This window comes from Dasypus novemcinctus, chromosome 13 (genome assembly GCF_030445035.2).
Source record: "Dasypus novemcinctus isolate mDasNov1 chromosome 13, mDasNov1.1.hap2, whole genome shotgun sequence".
Lineage (NCBI taxonomy): Eukaryota > Metazoa > Chordata > Mammalia > Cingulata > Dasypodidae > Dasypus > Dasypus novemcinctus.
In genome coordinates, this window is record NC_080685.1 from 89,486,557 (window position 1) to 89,507,557 (window position 21,001).

Sequence of the window (21,001 nt, forward strand, 5' to 3'; positions counted from 1 at the left end):
GCAAGCAGCCAAGCCGTCTCCAGGCCCTTGTGGAAAAGACGCAGAGGTGGGGGAGCGCGAGCGGGGCTGGCTGCGCGCTTGCCCTCTAGTGGTCGCCTTGGGGAGTTGCTCCATCACATCCACTACCCACCCCCACTGTTCCACCCTAAATCCCGGCAGTGTCCTCGGGACTCTCCCAGGCAGGCTCACCTTCCCACACCTGCCAGTCCTGGGATCCTCTTGCCCACATCCTAGCAGCCTCGGGGGGACGTGAGGCCAAAACCTGCCAACTCCCACTCCCAGGATCCTAGTCCGGCCCTCTTCCAACCATTGAGGCAGCCGTCACACCCCAGGGTCCCCTTCGGGTGGGAAGAGCTCCCTGCAGGAGCTCGACTGGTGCCCATGAGGCGGGACGTCGGATGGGTGCCACAGCCAGGAGCGCCCTGGGAGGCGGGAACAAGTGTACCCACTGCCTTTCTTCACCCCCTCCTGCTGCACATGAGCGGCTGGGCCGGGGGTCAGAGCCCACGGGAAGATGGACCTCTGCCCACGAGTCCTCAGTAGACCTGGCTGACCCCGGCACGGGTGAGGCCTGGTGCTGAGCGGGGAGGGCAGGGCTGCCGGTTAGCCTGGGTGGCACTGAGAGAAGGCGGCCGTCTGCACGCCTCCGCGTGCCTGCCCACTCCCCCAGAGCACCGGGGGAATGAGAATGTTTTCTCAAGTCAGTGGGGCGGTGCCTGCTGGCTGACTCCTTGGATGCAGGTGACACCAGGGCCCTAGGGGCACAGGACAGTCCCTGGGGGAGGGGGACGGCTGTCCCAGCCATTCCCTGCTCACTGTTGCAGTGAAGGCCCAGGAGATTGCAAACAAAGCTGCCTTCACATTGCTTATTTCTGCTTCCCAGGACCAGAGGTGGGTCTGAGAGGAACAAGGAGGGTGGGCACTGCTAATGCACCCACAGAAAGGCCCATGGGTACCCTGGGTGGCCCCTACCTGTCCTGAGCTGGCACCGTCCCTGGTCCTGGGCACGTGGGATGCCCTCCCCGCAGCACTCCCAGTCTTGATCCTGCTATCCACTGGGTCACAGTGACCTTTAAGAAGGCCCCTGCTGCCTAGAGCCAACTCCAGTTACCATGGCACCCTGGTACTTTCGCAGGCCAAAGTTAAACAGCCACATTCCACCTGGCAGGCAGCTGCTGCCGTCGCCTCTGCTGCCCCTCGGGGTGCTGGGCATGTCCCGGGGCTGCCGGGAGGGGCGCCCCTCCTCCCGAGTCCCGGCACTCGCCTCCTGCCCGCTTTCTGAGAAAGTGATGGATTGCAGAAATCACCTTTGCCTGTTGTCAGGCAAAGTGGCTGCCTCTCCCACCCTCAGTAGCTGAGAGCCAGACATGACCAAGGGAGAAGTCCTGAGCACGTCCATTCAGGATTTCCGGGCTTCACCACGGCAGGCCAGAATGCTTGTTCTTACACAGCCTAGCCGGAGCGGCACTCTGCCGGGTTCAGTTTCTTCTAGCAAGATGGTCAGAGGCAGAGGAGCTTCGAAACCACCAGGTCTGCCCGGGTCCACCCCAAACTAGGAGCCGTGGAGCCTTCTGAGCTGGGTACCTGAGGTGGCAAGGGTGCAGGCTGCTCCCTCGACTTCAGCACAGAGCGAGGCCCAAGGGGACACCAGAGAAGGGCAGGAGCCCACCTCGGGCCCCCTCTAGGAAGGCATCAGGCCCCCACGCCAATCACAACCTCCAGCTCCACTCAGACAGCCGTTCCAGAAATGGCCATTTTAATGCAGAAAACCACGATAATTTACAAATGAATCATTCTATGGGCCACAGCCAGGAGGGTCCCCCAAGAAGCTGTGAGGGCAGAAAGGAGGGGGAGGCCGTGTGGGGGGGGGGGCAACGAGCCCAGCACCTTCCCCATCCCCCTGCGGGCCGGGCTCTTGCAGGCCAGTCCCTGGGCCCTGCCCCCGACTCCCACCCTTCGTTCCGGGTGGGAAGACCTGGCATCAGCTTCTGGACAGAAGGTGGAGATGGAGAGAGAGACCGGTGGAAGTGAGGGCCAGGCCTGGGGGTGGGGACGACGAGGCAGAAAGGCTGCGGGCTCCTGTTGCGGCCACGCCGGCCCTGGCTTGGTCTCCTTCAGCCAAGCTCAGCACTTGGTCCTGGGCTCGCAAGCCGAGCACCTCCCCGCCCCCCTTCCTTCCCTCCCCGGCAGGCTGGAGGGGGGCAGACACAAGCCCAGGAGCAGAGAGGGTCCTGCAGGGAGCAGGTGTCCTCAGGCTGAGGTGCAGGGAGGGGTTCTTCAATTGGATTTGGCTTGGAAAAGGGGGTCTCGGGTGAGGCGGCCGCTGGGGGAGCCACACGCCCAGTTCTAGACGCTCCTCCCCGCACTCCCAAGTCCTGTACATCCATCCGTCAGAGTCGGCGTGACGCTGGTTTGGGCTCAGCACGTCCCAGGCGGGGGGAGCTGGGCTGGAGGCTCGGGGCCCTGGAGGTAGAAAGGTGCTCTCCCACCTCCCCCCACTTCCCCAAGCCAGAGAGAGCCAAGGACATCTAAGGCAGCCCAGATTCCTGCACAGTCTGGCGCTGGGCATACTGGGCTTCCCAGGGGGTGTCGTGGTCTGGTCCTGGTGCTGGTGGCCCCTGGCTGGCTGCAGGCTCTTCTCCCCAAGCCTGAGGAGGTGAAGGGGACCCCAGAGTCAGGGCCTATCAGCCCCGCCAAACAGGAGAACGAGGTCTACAGCGGCATGGACTGGAGGCTGGCGGCAGGGGCGGGCCTTTGGGACACCCACCTGCCCCTCTCCCACCCTGTCCAAGGGCGCGGGCCCCAGAGCTGGACTGAGCCCTGCACAGCTGGCCAGCCGGCATACGGGCAGGGAAAGGATGGGGGGAGCTGGTCACTTTGGCATTTCCAAGGCCGACACTTGAGGCTTCACCTTGAAGTACTGGTTGAATCGGATCACTGCGTACCTGCCGGAAGGAAGCTGGGTGTGAGAAGGGAAGCCGGGTGGGCCCAGCCGGGGGGCTCACATCATGAAAAGGCTGCTCCCCAGCTCTAAGCCCCTCTGGGCAGGTCTGGGAGGCCAACCCCAGCCCAGGCTGATTTCAGACAGGTGGCAGCTCAGAGAGTTTTCTAGAACTTGGGGAACTAGCAGGCCATTCACTCCCAGTGTCCCTGCCCTTCACACAGTCCTCAGAGACTTGGTTGTGAACTTTGGAGCAGGGGCCAATTCCCCTTGAGCTGAAGGTGGGTGGAGGAGAAGGCGAGGGGCTGGGCCAGCTGGAGCAAGACTTGATTCTCAGCCCTTGGAGACTCATATACCTTGCATGACAACCCCCCCCCACACACACACACATACAGTTGTCAACGTTTCAAGCGCAGGAAAGCGGACTTGGCCCAATGGATAGGGCGTCGTCTACCACATGAGAGGTCCGCGGTTCAAACCCCGGGCCTCCTTGACCCGTGTGGAGCTGGCCCATGCGCAGTGCTGGTGCATGCAAGGAGTGCCGTGCCACGCAGGGGAGCCCCCCCCTTAGGGGAGCCCCACGCGCAAGGAGTGCACCCCGTAAGGAGAACCGCCCAGCGTGAAAGAAAGTGCAGCCTGCCCAGGAATGGCGCCACACACACGGAGACCTGATGCAGCAAGATGACGCAACAAAAAGAAACACAGATTCCCATGCCGCTGACAACAACAGAAGCGGACAAAGAAGAACACACAGCAAAATGGACACAGAGAACAGACAACTGGGGGGGGAGAGGGGAGAGAAATAAATAAATAAATCTTAAAAAAAAAGAAAATTTAAACAAAAACAATCAAGCGCAGTCCCTGAGCCATCCCAGGTCTATCACTGGGAGCCTCTGAAGGAGTAGCTGGGTCTGAAACCAAACCCCGTGCAGGGAGGCAGCGTAGCAAGGGCCAAACCAGCTCAGGGACCCAGCGAGCACTTCCCCTCTCTGGAACTGTCTCCTCTGCTGTACAGTGACAGACGGCCTCGTGACAGCTCAGACTTATTTCCCCCAATTCCATTCACCATCAGGCTATTCACCACCTAGGGCAGCGGAGCTGGGAGAAGGATGTAGAAGGGCATAGTGGGAGATCCTACCAAGGGGAGAGGGGGTCAAAGCGTCTTTCCAGAGCTCTCGGCTCCTAGACATCCCCAGAGCCGTGACCCCACTGGAAATAGACGGGCTGGAAGGGGAACGAACAGACTCGGCATTCCATTTGGACTGCTGTTCATCCCCAATCCTGCTCCAGCCCCCCGTCCCCTGCACTCACCTGAGGAAGTCAAAGTCGATGGTGGAGTACTGGTTCTGGATGAGGGCCCACAGTGCCCAGAAGAAGTGAGATGCCTGGAAACAGACCACACAGGGTCAGTGCGGCCATCTCCCCAAACCTGCCGTGGACCCTGCGTGGCCAGAGAGACGGCCAGTGCGGGGGACACAGAGCTGGGCGCCTGGCACGGGCCTGGGCTGGTGAGGGCTCCTCAGCACGGGAGGGGGATATTCTGGAGGCCAAGTTCCTGGGCAGCGTGTGGGGTCTCCATGCCCACTGCAGGGATGCACCCAAAGGCAAGCAGAGCCAGGCTGCCTGGGGCCTAGGTGCCTGCCTCCTGGGTGTGGTGGCGGCGTAGGAGACTCAGAAGAGGACAAGACTTCAATACTCACCTTACTGTGACTAAGTGTCTTTTACAAGAGTCAATTAAAAAACCCTCCAGCTAAAGTGATCCGGTACAGTCCCAATGGAAACCCTGCACCCTTGACTAGCATGCTTCCAGGGCTTTCAGCTTGCTCCCCCAGCCCGAGCCAGACCCGAACCCCACCACCGGCCTCTTCCCTACCCAGCGAGTGCTCAGGGACTCCCTCAGTCTCCGAGGCCAAGGAGTCCAGGATGAGCTCAGGCTGGGCGGTTAGGGGGCCCTCTGGAGGGGACAGTACTCCTCAGGGGGGAAGGGGGGGCAACGAGATGGGCACCAGTGCCCTGGCCACTCACTTCACCAAATCACTGGGGGTCTGGGCTGCTGGCACACCCCATAAACTGACCACCTCCACCCTTTCTCCACCGGGGTTGGGGCTGGAGAATGGGTCTGGACCTGGAAACTAGACCCAAGTCTCGGCATTAAACTCAGTCGAGCATTAAACTCTGCTTTCCCTGTAGCCCGAGGTGCCGACAGGGTCCCAGGTCACCCCAGGCTCAAGAAGCCAGAGAGATGTGGCTTTCCACTGCCTCTGAACAAACAGCAGGGACTCTGTTACTTTCCCAGGCAAGGGCCCCCCACCCTTGTGGCTCTCCCACCCCACCCCTCCCCTAAGTCCTGCTGACTCAGGGCTAGTTAGAAAGTACCTCCCTCCACTTTCTTTTCTTCTCAGGACTTAAAAGGGGAACAGTTTAATTAGCAAGTATGATTGATTACTAAACAATTTAGCAAGAAGAGGCAATGGGAGGAACACAGAAAAAGAAGTGCCTAATGTACAATTGGTTTTGTGCCAATGAGGAAATAGAAAAGGCAATCCTGTCACACATCAGTAAAGATTTTATTTAGCTCTTTTAGGTAGTGTGGCGTTTCAGGGCAGCTGACTTGTCTTCTTGCTTAGGCACAGCTGACATTAATAAGACTACTTAGCAATCCCCTGGGCACACACCAGTAGGGACCTGGTGTGACTCATGTATCTTGGGCAAGCAGCACTCACAATCGAGAACTGATGCACAGCAATTTGAGCAGGAATGACCTGATGGGAAAGGCTTCTACAGAACTCTGACTTAGTGGAGGCAGTTAACAGGGAGGATCAGAGCCTGATATTCCCTATCTCCCCTGAAGGTGAAGGAAAAAAACCAAACAAAACAGAGGAGATAAGTTTAACCGCAGCATGAAAGACTGAGGCTAGACAGTAGAAAGAACTACTTGTTCAAAGTGAGAAAATAGCTAAAACTGGCAGCATGAAAAGGCAGCAGAATCTTCCTTGAAAGTATTTCCCTAGGAGGGAGAGAACCTGGGCTTGACCAGGTGGGGAAGGTGGGGGAGCAGGGATGAGGGCTTCTCCCTAATAAGGGGTTGCCTACAATGACGGGGATCTCACCTCTAGTGCAGGGCTCAGGAGCCGCGATGGGTATCCCAGGACCTCACGCCTGACCTTGGACTCTGCCTCCTCCACAAGGCTGCAGGGGGGTGGGAGGCTGGGGGCGGTCGTGGCCTCTGCCAGGCTCCTCCTTCCCCTGCCCCCCTCCCCCAGTCACCAGCACTCACCAGGGCAAACTTGTTGACTTGCACGTAGAGCTTCTCCACCTCCCCGGGGCTCACGGCCACCCCCTTCTGTGCCTGCAGGTAGTAGCGCAGCCACTGCAGCTGTGTCTCCCGCGCCGGGTACCGGCAGTAATCGACCTCGTTCACACCTGCGGGGAGGCAGGCCGGGCAGAAGTTGCTGGCAGGTGGGTCTACCATGGGGGTCTCCTCGCTGCACTTCCTTTCTCTCCCCTCAAAGCCTCCCTCTCCTGAGACCTGCATCCCCCGCAAAAGGCTGTGTCCACAGAGGCGGTCCGGGGGAGGCGGCTTCTCTGACCATCACGCCCCTCTGCGGTATGGAGGGTCCACCCCTCTCCCAGTGGGGCTGAGGAGAGCAGAGAGGGGAAGCCTACTTGAGGGGAAAGACGCTGTCCTGGGAATGAGGGGCACCCCACAAGGCAGGAGACGGGCAGACTTGGTCAGCACCACACACGCCCCTGTGCCTGGGACACGACTGGGCGTGCAGGAGGTGCCCGGTTACAGCACTGAGCCCGGGGTCCCAGCAGCCCTGGGTCTGATGCTAGCCTCCAGGTGGCCCTGGACCAGCCTTTCGTCTCACTGGCCCAAATGTCTTCATTTATAAACCGAAGGGAGTGGGCTGGTATGGGTCTCAAACATTGCTTCCTAGCCTGGTGAGATGGCCACTTAAAAACATCACCTGCAGAGCACAGTGAAAATACAGACTCCCGGCACCCCCACCGCCGAGCACTTCTCTAGACGATGCTGATGTGCGGCCAGGCTCGGGAACCTGGACCATCTGGCTCCGAGTCCGTCTAGCCCTGCTGTTCTGGCAGCCTTAAAGATGCCAGCCTAGGATGCACCAGCTGCATTCTGGGCACGGTGGCAGAGGCCCTGGCTTCAGGACAAGCCAAGAGGGCTGGGACAGAAAGAAGCAATTTAAGATGGGACCATGCCTGCGACACCTTCCCCTCTTCTTTCCTTGTCTTCTCAAGCTTCCCCTGTATCCCTGGAGGAACATAGCTTCCTGGAACCTCAAGGGAAGGGCTGGAAAAGAGTCTCCCCGTGCAGATGAAGAAACTAAGGCTTTGCCCAAAAGGCATTTGCCCAAAGTCACACAGCCCGTAAGAGGTAGGAACAGGGTTGGAACTCTCATCTCCCAGCTCCCAGCCCGGTGTCTTCTCTGCTCCTCTCCCCAGCTCCTCTTCTTTCTTGCACCCCTTCCTCCCCCACGCTGAGTTCTTCCTTCTCCATTCTCAGCTTGGGAGCAGGATGCAATCAGCCCCTTTGGAAAAATTCCAGTTGGATTTTGCTCTGTCAGGTGGGTGAGAAGGACTTAAAAATGTGTAAGAATGATCCCTTCTGGGAGGAGAACGCCCAGTGCCCTGCTGGTGCCAGCCTCTGCTCCGCCCAGCTGAGGCCCCACCATCCCTCGGGGTTACAAGGAGCAGCTGGTGGCTGCCGCTGGGAGTCACACCTTTAGGTACAGTCACTGCTTGACAGGTCTGGTGGCCTGCGGTCTCTGAAGCGACACGATCGGCCTGGCTCATGCTGGGGGTGGTTGAAGCTGAGCCAGGGGCGGCTCTCCGGGCGGCCTGGGCCTGCCTCACCATCCTAAGCCGCAGCAGCTGGCCACATCATGCTCAGTGCCCCACACTGCTAGCCTGGGGACGCCCCTCCACCCCGGTGTCCAGGGACAACCGTGAGTTGCCTCCTTGGTCCCATCTAATTGTTTTCAACAATTCAGAAACCCTCAAGCTGAAAAACCCTGCCCTGCTCCCTTCGCACAAACAGTTCCTTTGTACATACCGAGCCACTATAGAACAACTGTGACCCATAGCAAACACTCCCCTCATCCAACCCCTTCCATTCTTGCTCCAGTCTCCCAGCTGCAAGGAAAGCTTCTCTGCCTAGGAGTAGCTGCATATATTTACAAGATGCTTAGTATGTGCCCAGTACTGTACCATTCATTCTACGTGTATGGGTGCATGTGTAAGTATGTATATGTGGATATATATTTTTGTGTATATATGTATATGCACATATGTATGTATGTGTATATATATACCTCTGATCAACACTATAAAAATAGGTACTATTATCATCTCCATTTCACAGCGACACAGAGAAGGCAAGTAACTTCCCCAAGGGTCACGGCTAGTCAGCAGCAAAGCCAGGATTTCAACACAGGGAGTCAAGTTGCAGAATGCACACCTAGATGATGCTCATCAGGTCACCGGACAATTAACTACTAAGAGCTTTTTCTTCTCCTTATTTCCACGAAGGACCCTTACGTTTGATTGTACAGGTCATGCCTGATAAAGGAGCATGGATGGGGGGCAGGTGGGGCCTGAAGTCACCCTGTGCCATGCAGCCAGGCTGGCATGGGCTGTGTCTGCTCAGAGGAAAGGGGTCTCATTCTTCCTCACCTGCCAAGCCAAGTCCCCTCAGAGATCCCAGAGAGGGTTCATTTTCCAAATTCATACCAGTTGCCATACGGATTAGCAGTAGGTGGAGCTCCCTAAAGGGGGCTGTGTCTTCCCCTCTCAGGCCGCAGTATTCCCAAGGACAGGGCAACTGACCCTCCACCCGCCAAGCACAAACCCCTGTCTCATGCTCTCCCCGAACCTGGTCAAACAGTAATGCTCCTCTCACCTGCAAACTCATTGAAATGGTTGCCAATGTCGAAAGCTTGGTAGTTGTAGCCAGCATATTCATAGTCAATGAAACGTACTTGACCTATGAGGAAGAGGAGAAGCAATGAGGCTTGCTCCCAGGACATCTGGTATATGGCCTGGTCAAGCTTCCCCGGACAGACTTCTGGACTGAACCCACTGGCTCTGGCTGGCCCCAGCTTCCTGGCCTAAGCTGACCTCCTCTGCAATGATCTTCTAAGCTGCTTCCTTCCATCTGCTCACTTGTCTACCTGCCTTTCCCCCAGCTCTGAGAGTCTCCCATGCAGCTGGATCTTCAGGCTCTAAAGACATCTGTCCTCAGCGTGGCAGAGGATCAGAAATAAAGCAAAGCACTCCCTGGAGGCGAGCGCTGAGGAGGAACAGGAGGAGGCGCTCCGTGAAGACCCTGGGAAGGCCTCCCCTGTGGAAGCCCCGCGTGCTGGGAGGAGGAATGCCTTGGGTGCCCTAACGTCAATGGCCTCCACAAACCATGATTGAGTCCCTTCTAGACACAGATTTTTCTAAGTGGGAATTTCTTGTTTCCTTTCCCCCCTTTCTCTTTCAGATAAAAGTGAACTCAAGACTTAAACTAGAAGTCTCCCTTTGCTCGTCTAAGTGCCAGCCTGGGGAACAGGACCCTGGAGCCAGCTCACCCATGAGCCCACGCCCTCTGCTGCCCGGCCAGGCCGAGAAGACATACCTTTGGTGCTGTCGTAGATGATGTTCTTGCAGAGCAGGTCATTGTGGCAAAACACCACAGGGGAGCCCAACTGGGACAGGTGCTCCTTCAGCCAGGCCAGCTCCCGTTCCAACACCTCTGCCTTGGGGACATCTGCAGAAAAGCTGGACAATGGCAAGAAGGATGGCTGGGGGAGGGAGGGCAGGCAGTAGACAAGCAGGTGCTTGGCCTCAGGAGCCATGGGCTCTCGCCTCGCCACGACCTCTCACTGCAGGGGGATCTTGGACAAACGGCCGACTTCACAGACCCTCACTTCTGTCATCTGTAAAGTGGCACTAACGCTTCCTATCCTTCTGACTTCCTGTGGCTACCCTAAGAAACTGGCTGAAACACGGACATTTTGCAAAAGTATAATGGATGGCAACCCTGCTACTAGGTGAAAAGGGTGAGGACATAAGGAAGGAGGCACAGGGAATGGACCCGGGAGGTGGGAACGAGACTCCAAACCCGACCATGCCAGGCTAACAGAAAACAAGGGCAGCCTGACCACTGCAGAAAGGTGCAAAACAGACCTGTTGCAGGTCATGTTAGAATATTAGGGAGGGAGTGGAGGTGGCTCAAGTGATTGGGTGCCTCCCTCCCAGATGAGAGGTCCCCAGGTTCCGTTCCTGGTGCCTCCTTAAAAAAAAAAAAAAAAAGAAGGCTAGGAAGGTCTCTGAAACAAGACTCTCTTTCCAATGTTCCTCCAGTGGAGGAGTGACAGAGGCCCTGGCAGGGCTGGTGTGATGGAGCTCTTTTGAGGAGGCAGAGATAGGTCCTGGGGTGTCACAGGTGGAAAGGACCCGAGCGGTCACCTGGTCTAACCTCTCCCATCACAGATAGGCCACTCAGGCCCACGGAAGAAAGCAAACAAACTGAGTTTTGGCTGAAAGAAATATTTGCTGAGGAGTGAATGAATCAGCCAATCCACGGGGCCACCCACTGCCACGTGGCCGTCTGTGAGGACACGCCGTGCTCAGATGCTCTGAACTTTGGTCCCCACGTCTGTGTACACTGAAAAAGCCAAACAGCACAGCCCTTCAAACCCAGCGCCGCCAATGGGTGGAGGGGAGGAGGCCTGGGTTTGGTCCCCGCTCACGAGTCTCCTGTTTGCATCTCTTTGTCCAGAGAGAGGGACAGCCCCTCCCTGACCTCCCGCAGGGCAGACCAGACCCCTCGGCCCAGCCCAGAGGAGTGGGCTTTGGTGGCTGCGGCATCCCCATGCCCCCACCTAGAAGAGGAAGAACGGGAGGCTCCCCCCAGACCTCAAGTCCATGCCCCCAGCTCACAGGCGCACAGAAGGTCGGAGCTGGAGAGGATCTGGGAGCACGTGGTCCGACCCCAAGGGAAACTGAGGCTCAGGAAAGCAGAGGGGCTTCCTCCCAGCCTCCAGGGGGGCCTCGCCCAGCTGGAACCCGCACTTCCTCATCCAGGGAGAGCAGCCCCCAGCCTGTCCCAGGAGCCTCCGGGGTGAAGGCTGCGCCCCCTCCTGAGAGCCCTGGTGCACCTCGGGAGCCTGTGGGGCGGGGCGAGCCCAGGCAGTATCGGTGGAGAGGCCTTCCCTCAGCCTCCCTGGAGTTTACGTGTGCAGACAGGTCTGCAGGAGCTGCATTTCACTCTGGGCTCTCCTGAAGAAGCTACCTTTTTTTTTTTTTAAGATTGGTCCCCCCCACCCCGACTGAGACCATCAAAAGAATTAGCAGGCTTCCTTCAGGTTGCCCAGGGCCCAGCCTGAAAAACATGTCTCCAACATCTAAGATGCCCGCTGCCCTTCCCTGACCTCCGTCTGACCCACCCCACCCCAAGGCCGCACAGATGGCTAGTGTGGGAACAGCCTAAGCCTCCTGCCTCCCCGGGCGGCCTCACCCAGCGGCCTGCGTGCCTCCCCTGAGCGCTCGAAACAGCGCCGGCTCGGCTACCTTCAGTGCTGACCCCAGCAGACTCTTTCAAGGCCGAGAGGCCGGCAGAAAAGTAATCACCCCCAGACCACAGGAGCCGTCACAGCCCAGGCGGAACTGCTCCTCCTTCTCCTCTGCCCCTCACGGGGCACCTCCCCCCAAAGCTCCAGGGTTCCTCCAGACGGCACCCCGTGTCCTGGCCCATCGCCTTTGCTCTCACACCAACCAACCGTCTCTTCTTGACGCCCCTGAACCAGTTATCAGCCCACATTCTCCCAGTCACCTTGGACACTTCCGTGCCCGACGCCCATATGCAACCAAATACCAAGGCAAACACAAGGTCTCTGACCCATTCCTTGGTCTCCATTCCCACTGATGAAGTTGCCCTAAGGCAATGTTCCTCAAACTGTGGTCCCTCCCTGAGACTACCTGCCTGAGAACCACCCGGGGTGCTTGTCAAAATGCAGATTCCCGTGGTCTAATGCAAGACCTCCCACCAGTCTCTAGGGTCAGGCCTGGGAATCTGCACTTAGCACGCACCCCTGCTCAAAGTCCAGGAACCCTAGTTCTAGATCTTGCCCATTCAATTATGACATTCCCCCAGCTGGTCTCCCTTCCTCAAATCTTCCTCTTCACCAAATCTGTCTTTCACAATGCTGGCAGAACATTCCTCCTAAACCACAGGCCTGGTCAGGTTACTCCGTGGCTCAAACACCTTCAACAACTTTCCAGTGCCTGATAAATTAAATCTTGGCTCTTTTACCTGACATTTAAGGCTTTGGGACCCGGCCTCAGCTCACTCCTGCAGCCCCATCTCCCATGACCCCTCCAGGCCTTCCCGAAGATCTGCTCCAGCCAAATCTCATCTATATGTCATCCCTGAGCGAGCCTTGCTCACACTGTCCCCTCCATCTAGAGTGGCCTCCTTTCTTGTCTCTACCATGCCACCTCCACCAAGATTTTCCCTAATCGTCCCATCCCCAGCATAAATGACCCACCTGGTTTTGTTTAGCAGCTATACACAGGCATGTCCTAAGCTCTTTGGGGACAGTACCAATGTCATGTCCATGATTTTTATTGTGTTAAATCTCAGTGTTTGTGAAATGAAGGAATTACTAAATCAGGATTATTAGGTAATGACGGGAATTTAAGGTGTTTTATCTAGTCTAAGTGATTGCTTATAGTGACGGTTTGAAGTTATTTTATGAATCCCAAAAAGAAAAAGATTATGTTCTTAAACTAATCTATTCCTATGGGTATGGTATCCTTTGATTGCATTAAATTCAGTCTAGAGGACTTTGATTAGATTACTTGATAAGATCGATTTAGGGCTTTTGATTGGACTATGTCAGTGAAGCATGACTCAAATTGAGTCTCTGCCCTCTTGCTGGGTGTGATATAAACGAAGACACAGAGGGAAACAAAGGCAAAGGGAGAGCTACCGTTTTCATCTAGCCATGTGAGAGGGAAAACTCCAGGTTCGCCTACAACTACAGAAAGGCAGAGAAGCTCTGAGAGACAGAGAAGGCCCGGAAAGAGACAAGCCCTGTGCCTGGGCTGACTCCAGGAAATGGTAGATTCTGGAGGAAAGCAGAGACCTCAGCAGAGACTGCCTGCCATCTTGATTCACCGCGCGGCCACACACCAGAATCAAGAGTAGCTGACTTTGATGAGACAACATCTCTGATGGTGCTAGATGTGGACATTTCATGGCCTTGGAACTGTAAGCTTTTATCCTAACAAATTTCCCATTATAAAAGTCAACACATTTCTGGTACTTGGCAATGGCAGCACTTCAGCAAACTAAAACATGCATCATTGCCCTGCCTTGGAGCAAGTTAGGCTCATAGAAGTTGATTTGCCTGAGGTCAAAGGTATGGCACAAACAAAATAAGTTTGTCTGCTCTTCTCCAAGGATCACCCTTGTTTCCATCCCCTAACAGGGTTCTCCCCCAAGGTTTCACAGTGACAGTTCAGTCAAAGGAAGCTGCAGGACAGTGTCAAAATCACTCCTGAGCCTCAGGAGGCCTGGACTCTAGTCCTTGAACGGCCACTGACCAGCAATAACCGAAGGCAAGTACCATCCCCTCTTTGGGCCTAATGTTTTCCATCTGTCAAATGATGGGGTGGGGCTGGGTGATGAGAGGACCCTATTGGCTCAGACACTACAGGATCTTTTACTCTCAATTTGCAGTTCTAGCCCTAAGGGAGAAGGCAGTCCTTGTCCCAGAGATAACACTTGATATGGAAGGTCTGTACATGGTCAAAGAGAGGGCAGGCTTGGGCCATCATGGACAAACAGTCCCAAAGGAGTGCTTGATAATCAGTAGGTGGAAGGATCCAGATAATGTCGTGTGTTTGTCTGCATGTGCGTGTGTGTGCACACATGACAGAGACACACAACTGGGATGCAGTTTAATTATTGTCTTGTCATGAGGATGAGGGAAAAGAGATACTCTGCCCACAGACCTTTTCAGGACTCTATTCCCATAAGCTTTTGGAATAGGGAGGCAACCTATGGGTCAGAGACTCACTACTGCCTTTATCTTTTTGTAGGGGAAAAGGGGTGTCCTCACCCTTTTCTCCATGTCTCCAACCTTTCTCAGTATGGAAGGGCATGCTGGGGAGCCAGGTATCTGAAAGCTGGCAGGACTCAGAGTGCTGGTCAGAGAGCTTAAGGAAAGGTCCAGGGAAGCCCATCTTGTCTGAGAAGCAACAGCAGGATGAGTAGAGAACCTCCTCTGGAAAGAGCAGTAATGGGCAGAGCAGGTTGCCAATTCGAGCAAGGTGGGGAGCAGGCCCCCAGAGGCAAGTGGGGCTAAGAGGCGTGCAGGCAAGTAGGAGGAACCTTGGCGTCCTGAGGGCCCTGGCTTCTTCTGACTCTCCACCCCCGCTCATTGACAATGGACCCTGCCCTTTTCAGTGTTCGGTCAGGTGGAAAGAGCACTGGGCTGGGAACCAGAAGCCTTGCCTCTGACCAGCCCGGAGGCATTGCGCAAAGCTTAGTCTCTGAGCCCCAGTACCCCTTTAGGTAAAATGGGGAGAAGTTGTCCCCAACCCTAGTCCCTGCCACAATCAAAAATCCCAAGGACAAATGAGCACATTGGTATAAAACTGCTGCTCTCAATTCATGGGATTTAGGCAATCAACTTCTGCGTAGAGACAGAGGCTCAGCATCAAGGCTGAAGAGGATGTTGGGGGAAATTCCCAGGCCCCACCCCAGCACCTGAGCTCTTACGCCCCCTGTGGGGGTGGGCCAGAGCCACAATGGGTAAGGGTCTCTTATTAAGGAAATAGAGATAGTGGCAGCCTTGGACCCTCCCAGATCTTTGTACCTGGGGTTGATCTCGTTCTTCACAAGGGTGAAATAATTGTGCATCTTGTGCCAGAGTGTGGGCTTGGGCAGGCTGCCATTGGCATGGATGGTGTGGATCTTCGCCATTTCTAAGGCGATCAACCTACAGCAGAAACAGGAAGAGGAGAGTATCAGTGCTCAACCCTTTCAGCTCAGCCCCTCTTGGCCAGAAAGGAGCCCCAAGGGGTCCACTGGAGGCCCAGCCAGAGAGCTACAGGTGGGACTACCACCAGTCTCTGGAGAAGGAAGGTCTCAGCAGAAGGCATGAAAATGAACTAAGACCTTTAGCCTGGCAGTGCCCCTTCCAGTACCATGGTTGGACTTGATTCAGGGAACAGCAGGTCAAAACAGTGGGCTCTTGGCCACAGGTCAGTGACCTTTCCCCACCCCAAAGTCTTGGACCCATGTCAACCCCTGGGAAGAGAGGGGGCACCTGGGATTGAGGGCAGCTCCCCCTCCCTTCTCGGGATTCGCCACTCTCTCCGGGGGAGGGGAATGTAGGGCCCTTCCCACCAAGAATCAGGGGGTGGTGATCCAGGCAGGGAAGAAATGCCTGCCTCTTATCAGGCTGGCCAAGGTGGGGAGGGAGACAGGCTGGCCTGAGGCAGCCCCTTCCTCGGCCGCAGGGAGTTGATGCTGGCGGCTGGCTGCCAAGGACGCAAAACAAACCAGCGTTCTATTTTCAAGTTCTCGGGTGGACATTATCCAAGGTCCTGGGAGAAAAGGAGGGGGCGGGAGGGCAAGGAAACAGGGCTGGAAGGTTACTGGGAGAGGGTAGGGGTGGATGGAAGAGAGGGAGGGTCTTGATAAGAACCCCATCCTCCGACACCCCTGTCCCAGCTGGGCTCGCCCAGTCCCCTGCCAGCCCCCCCTTCTTCAGCCCCACCCCCCACCAGTAGGCCAAGCCTCCAACATTCAAGCTCCCTTTAGCTTCTGCCTGTTGCTCGAATAATAATCGCTAGGAAAGACAACAAAGGCACTGGCTGTTGGAAACCTTGTTACTGAACTGTTCCAGCGACAGCCCCTCCCCCTGCTGGGCCCTGGGAAGGGGCAGGCCACACCCCATCAGGGTGACAGGGCAATGTGGGGGGGGCTCCTCCAGAAAAGCCCCCAAGGTTCCCAGCCCCTAAAGGGTGGAGGGAGCAGGGGCCGTGGCAGCAACCGAGTGGGTGAGAGGTGAAGCCAGTGCTTTGGGAGGCTGAAGCCTGAGGCCGGAGGGAGCCAGCCAGGGTTTGGGCAAGGCAGGGAAACAGACCTGCGCCTTGGGCCTTCCCTTCCCACAGGAAGAGTCCTAACCCGGTCTCAACAGAGGGCCTCCTTGAACAGCACAGGGCTGCCGTCAGGAATAGCAATGAAAATATCCTCAACACTCAGCATTTTTAGGCTGCAAGGCCTCTGCTGGAGGAGGAGGCTGAGGGGTGGGGTTCAGGAGGACATGGGGAAGGGGGGGGGGACCCTGAGGCTTCCACTCTCTGCCTTTACCTCAGAGCCCCATCTTCACCCCAGAGAACTGTCTCTCCTGGGAAAACCATCCAGGAAGGACCCATCTCCCACCTCTATCCCAATTACTGGCACTCCCCCCAGTGCAAAGTTCTTCTGGCGATCAAACCTAACGCTATCTCCAGTCTTCCTGACACGGGAAATTGTTTCCAGGAGAGAGTGAGTGACAGCATCAGATACAGGGAGGTGGAAGGAGACGGGAGTGGTGGGGACCTGCCAAGAGCTATGTGCACAAGTCTGACGGAGAGCTGGGAGGAGGATGGTGGGAGAAGCCAGGGCAGGGGCCCCCTATCCTTCTGACCTCCCATCTCCAAGCAGAGTGCATTTGGAGCTGCTCACCTGGAGCCTGAGGAGACATTTGCGCAGGTTTGTATATTCTCCCTGCCTTAGACACACACAGCTGCGCACGCCACACGAACATCCGGGGGCCCGACTGGCCAGCGGCAGGGCTCAGGAGCATGGCAGGGGGAAGGGCTCAGCCAGGGGTGGCAAAAGAGTGCCAAGTGTACTGATTTGGGGTTAACCGAGTGGTAGGCGAGGGAGCAAAGCAGCTTCTGCGGTTATCCCCTGGGTGGGCTTTATGATTTCCCTCTGCTCAGGAGGCAGAAGTCTCCTTCTTGGAGTGGAGGGATGTCCCCGCTGCCAGGTGAAAGCTTCCTGCAGTCTGCATGTCCTCCATATGGGGCCCAGCACTGGGGGGAGGAAGGAGGAATCTGCCCTACACCCCTGCCCTCCAGCAGGGGACAGAGCGTACGAGGAACTCTTCTTTCATACTCTACCTTTGAGGTCCCACAGCAGCCATGTGCAGGGCTTCAAAGCTCAGTCCAGTTCCTGGGCCCTATACATCCTGACATTTAGGGGGAGGGGCTCCCCAGGGGTCATGGGTTCCTGTGAACCCCTGGAAGGAAGCCTTAGCAGCTGCCCCAACCTGGGTGCCCACTGTGTCAGGCAGCCGAGGGGGAGCTCAGATGGAGAACAGGGATGGTGTCTCCCTAGGCTAGTGGACCCAAGTCCCCGCTGGGTGCAGCCCATTCTCCTTGCATACCTGAGCTCTTGACAGGAGGGGAGGAGCAGGGAGCCCTGAGCCCTTGGCTCAGTTTTCATTTCCAAGGCTCAGAGAAGTTTCCAGGGCAGACCTGAGGTGGGCAGAGGGCTGAGGTGTGGAGCCAAGAAGAAGATCCCTGCTGCTAATCCATGGGAACCAGGTCCTTTGGTCCCATGTTCACCCAAATTATTACTTTCCTCCCCCAGAACGCATCCTTTTGCCGTATGAAGCTATAGTCTCTGTGCAAAGCAAGGCACATAAACAAACACATCCTTTGCATGCAATTTCAGAGAGTTCACAGAGCTCGCGACTTTCACCCACAGACCATGCTCTACACCAAGGAAGTTGGCCAAGCACTGCAAAGTCCCAGGTGGCGTGAAGAGCGCCCTGGGCACCTGCCTCACCTGAAGAGCTGGGGCTCACGGATGTGTTCGGGCCCCAGGGCCATGCCGGGCATGTACTCGTAGCACAGACCGTTCTGGAAGGTGCAGTAGAGTTTGGGGGCACAGCCATGTGCTCGCAGCAGCTGGAAGTTCCTGACTTCATTCTCCCGGTCCACCAGCAGTTCTGTCCGCTCCCCGTACACCCGGACCAGCACGCAGTCCTGCATGTCCTCCTCCACGTAGCAGGCCACCAGCTTGTTGGTGATGCCGTCGGTGAAGCGCTAGCATGTGGAGAGGGTGGTCCACGGGTGGGTGGGGGGGCAGGGCTTCTCTGGCCTCTCCCCACGGCCCCCAGCTCCAGCAGGGGATGTTCATTTGGATGCTGAGCACAACTACACAGCACCCCCCATTCTTTCAGCCCTCCCACTTCATAAAGAGCTCGGCATCATCCCAAATGCTCTACCGCGTCCCCAGTGCTTGGGGGTAGACTAGAGAGGTCAAGGCAAAAACGGGGCTTTGGGTTCAGCCCAGACACACTGCTCCTGGGTTTGCCCCTAGTGGATGGGATTTGGCAGTGGAGGAATTTCCACACGACTTGGTGGGTAGATGCCTCCTCCCCTGCCTTCTCCCCCACCCCGGCCCTGAACGAAATCCCCAGGGACCAGGATGTGGCAGAGGAGGGCAGGGAGCTGCCCGCGATAAGTACACCCTGACCCAGCGGCCTCTCACTGCCTGCCAGGCGGGGGACGCTCTTTGCTGAACCTCTTGCCCCATCCAGTGGCAGAGGTACAAGCAGGGAACCCAAGTTGGCACCCACCCCAGGGCTTTGGTGGTCACAAGTCCTTAGGGCCTCTCAGAATTCCATACCAGAGACAGGAGGCACTAGGCTGGGAAAGCAGGCTCTCTGGACAGGGTACAAGGGGAAGGAACCATGGAATTTATGAGCCACCATGTGACAGAGCTGGAAGGGGCCTTTGAGGACATCGGAACCAATTCTATGTGGGGAAACTGAGGAACCTGAGGCCCCAAAAGGGGAAGGACCAGCACATGGCATGTTAGGTCAGTACTGGAATTAACCTCTGGCCTGCTTGATGCCTTAAAAGTCTTATTACCAAACTGGACCTTTTATTTTGAAAATGCTACCCTCTTCCCCAAGGAGGGGGCTGGCAGTCTCCATATCTGGTCCTGCACCTCCCCAGAATCTTGCCTTTCCCCATTCAGAAGGAAGGCCCATCAGCATGGAGACCCCTACCAGTCTCCTGACAAGCTGCAAGCTCCAACTGCATTTACGTGCTCCCCTCACCCCCTGCGTTCACACCCTTCCCGGGACACCTTCCTCCAAAGGCAGCCCCCAGAGGAGACGGGGATGAGTGGGCAGGTGAAGGCAGCTTTTCAGAGATTGCAGGTCGGCTAGGAAGTCTGCCTGTGGCTCCTCAGTGGGAGGCTCTGCCCACAGCTGTGTGTCCCTGAGAATGCGCCCAGCTGGGGGTGGGGAAGGAGCCTGCGTGGGGGCTGCTGAGCCTGAGCCACGGCCACGTGAGCGAGGGTTTCCACCCAGCGCAGGGGCTGGCGTAGCTGGGCTGGGCTCGTGGACCCCGCCGGGGCAGCTCACAAGCTGGAGGCTTTGATCCCAATGTTTGTGTGAGTGTGTTTGTGTGTGTGAGTGTGGGGGGTTCCCTCAAAAGTTGCTGCCTCCTTGGGTTTCAGAGCTGGCTGGGTTCGCGCTTCCGGACAGCGAGGGGAACCAGCATGCAGCGACAGGGGGTGGGGCCCGCGCGTGCAGGGTGCTGACAGTGGGCAGGTGGCCCTCCAGCGTGCCCGAGAGCCCCGAGAGAAGGGGCGTGTGTGGAAGGGTGAAGGACGTGGGAGCCTGGCTTTGCTTAGGGACCAAACCAGATGCAGAAATAAATACACACAAAAACCTTTCCAAACCTCTCCTGCGCAGGAGCCGTGCACCCTTGGGACAGACGCCCGGAAGGATGCACCGACAGACGTCCACCGCATCCCCGTTCCAGCCCCGGCAGGGCCCCAGCCCCGGCCCCGCGCCCGCTCTGCTACCTTGGTCCGAACTCGCTCGGGCTTCCAGTGCGGCCGCAGCTCCTGGATGAGGCGCAGGGCGCCGGGGAGGATGTCGTCCTGGTCCACGGATATGCCGAAGCACGGGACGGCGGCGGCTCTCGGGGGGCCCGGCGGCTCCAGGCAGCTCGCGCCGGCCGCCGCCTTCTCCTCCATGCCCCATGAGCACTGCGGGCAAGCCGCCTGCCCCCTCAGGTAAAAGGGCGAGCACGGCGGAGGAGCAGAAGGGGGCACAGCCATTCCCAGCAGCCCCACCCCCTCGGAGCCGCCGCGCCAACGCTAGCCCCTGCGGGGGCGCCCGGCGAGGGAGTGGGAGTGGTCGAGGAGGGGCCAGGGGAAGTCCATGACTCAGGAGCGAGCTGCCCGCTTCGATCGCCCGGAGCCGACCCGGGAACGCCGGGGCCGACCGGGATTGTGACATCAGCGCGGCGGGGCGGGGGGCGGGGGCCGCGGGCACGCCCCCTTCCCGCCCCCCGCCCGGCCCGCGGGCCGCCGGGGAGCGCCGGCGGCGACGGCCCGCAGCTGCGGCCGCGGCTACCTGGCGCGCGGGGCGGGGTGACGCCCCCCGGGAGGCTGGTGACGCCGGGGGGAGGGGCCTGGCGACGGCCCCGCCCCACCCGGGCCTCGGAGGGCTCGAGCGGCTTCCGCGGCTGGAGCGGCGGGGGGCTGTCCGCCCTCGCACCTGGGCTGCGGCTGCACTTTCCTCCGCCGCGATCCCATCCCGGAGGCCGAAGGTGCGGCTGCTCCTAGGAGATCAGCGGGGGCTTGCCCCCCCCTCCCTCCGCCTCCGGGCCCCCGCTTTCTGCCCCAGTCCCTGGACCCCTGGAAAGGGTCTGAGGGAGCAGCCCGTGCTGCATCTCAAAGGCCTTTCTCTGCAGGAAGTCCCCCCAGCCCACCCTAACCCCTCCCCCTCATTTGCTGAAGAGGGGACCTTGAGTGACGTGTGCACGGGCTGGGTGTGCCAGGCTAGCCGGCTGGATTGTCTCTGACAGGCCTGCTCGGAATTTTGAGCAAGACTGTGCTTTGGTCATTAAATAATCCCTAAAGCCTCCCTCCGGTCCTGAGAGTCTGGCCAGGGACATGCGAGCCGGCAAGCTGGGTCCCTGCAAAGCACCAGGCACTAGGGGGTGAAGGTGGGC

The 21,001-nt window shown here is 57.8% G+C and overlaps 1 protein-coding gene and 2 long non-coding RNA genes across 5 annotated transcripts; 2 read left to right on the forward strand and 1 right to left on the reverse strand.

Annotated features, from left to right (window-relative positions):
- Positions 1-1,735: 1,735 nt before the first annotated feature.
- ETNK2 (ethanolamine kinase 2) lies at positions 1,736-20,273 on the reverse strand. Of its 2 annotated transcripts, none has more exons than XM_004459070.5 (8): positions 19,845-20,273; positions 17,808-18,067; positions 14,839-14,961; positions 9,588-9,730; positions 8,868-8,951; positions 6,219-6,364; positions 4,253-4,326; positions 1,736-2,945 (listed from the first exon to the last, which is right to left on the reverse strand). In XM_004459070.5, the coding sequence occupies exons 1-8, from the start codon at positions 20,100-20,102 to the stop codon at positions 2,873-2,875; spliced, it is 1,161 nt and encodes a 386-aa protein (XP_004459127.1). In that variant the 5' UTR covers positions 20,103-20,273; the 3' UTR covers positions 1,736-2,872. The 2 variants fall into 2 exon arrangements, with proteins under 2 accessions (XP_004459127.1, XP_012380825.1); XM_012525371.3 differs by lacking the exon at positions 19,845-20,273 and adding an exon at positions 19,719-19,805.
- On the forward strand, positions 6,269-11,041 carry LOC131273077 (uncharacterized). Of its 2 annotated transcripts, XR_011645535.1 has the most exons (4): positions 6,269-6,400; positions 7,208-7,343; positions 7,473-7,533; positions 9,453-11,041. It is a non-coding gene; the product is annotated as an uncharacterized lncRNA (long non-coding RNA). The 2 variants fall into 2 exon arrangements; XR_009180206.2 differs by lacking the exon at positions 7,473-7,533.
- Positions 18,062-20,620, forward strand: LOC139436308 (uncharacterized). The gene is made up of 2 exons (XR_011645536.1): positions 18,062-18,845; positions 19,732-20,620. It is a non-coding gene; the product is annotated as an uncharacterized lncRNA (long non-coding RNA).
- Positions 20,621-21,001: the final 381 nt, after the last annotated feature.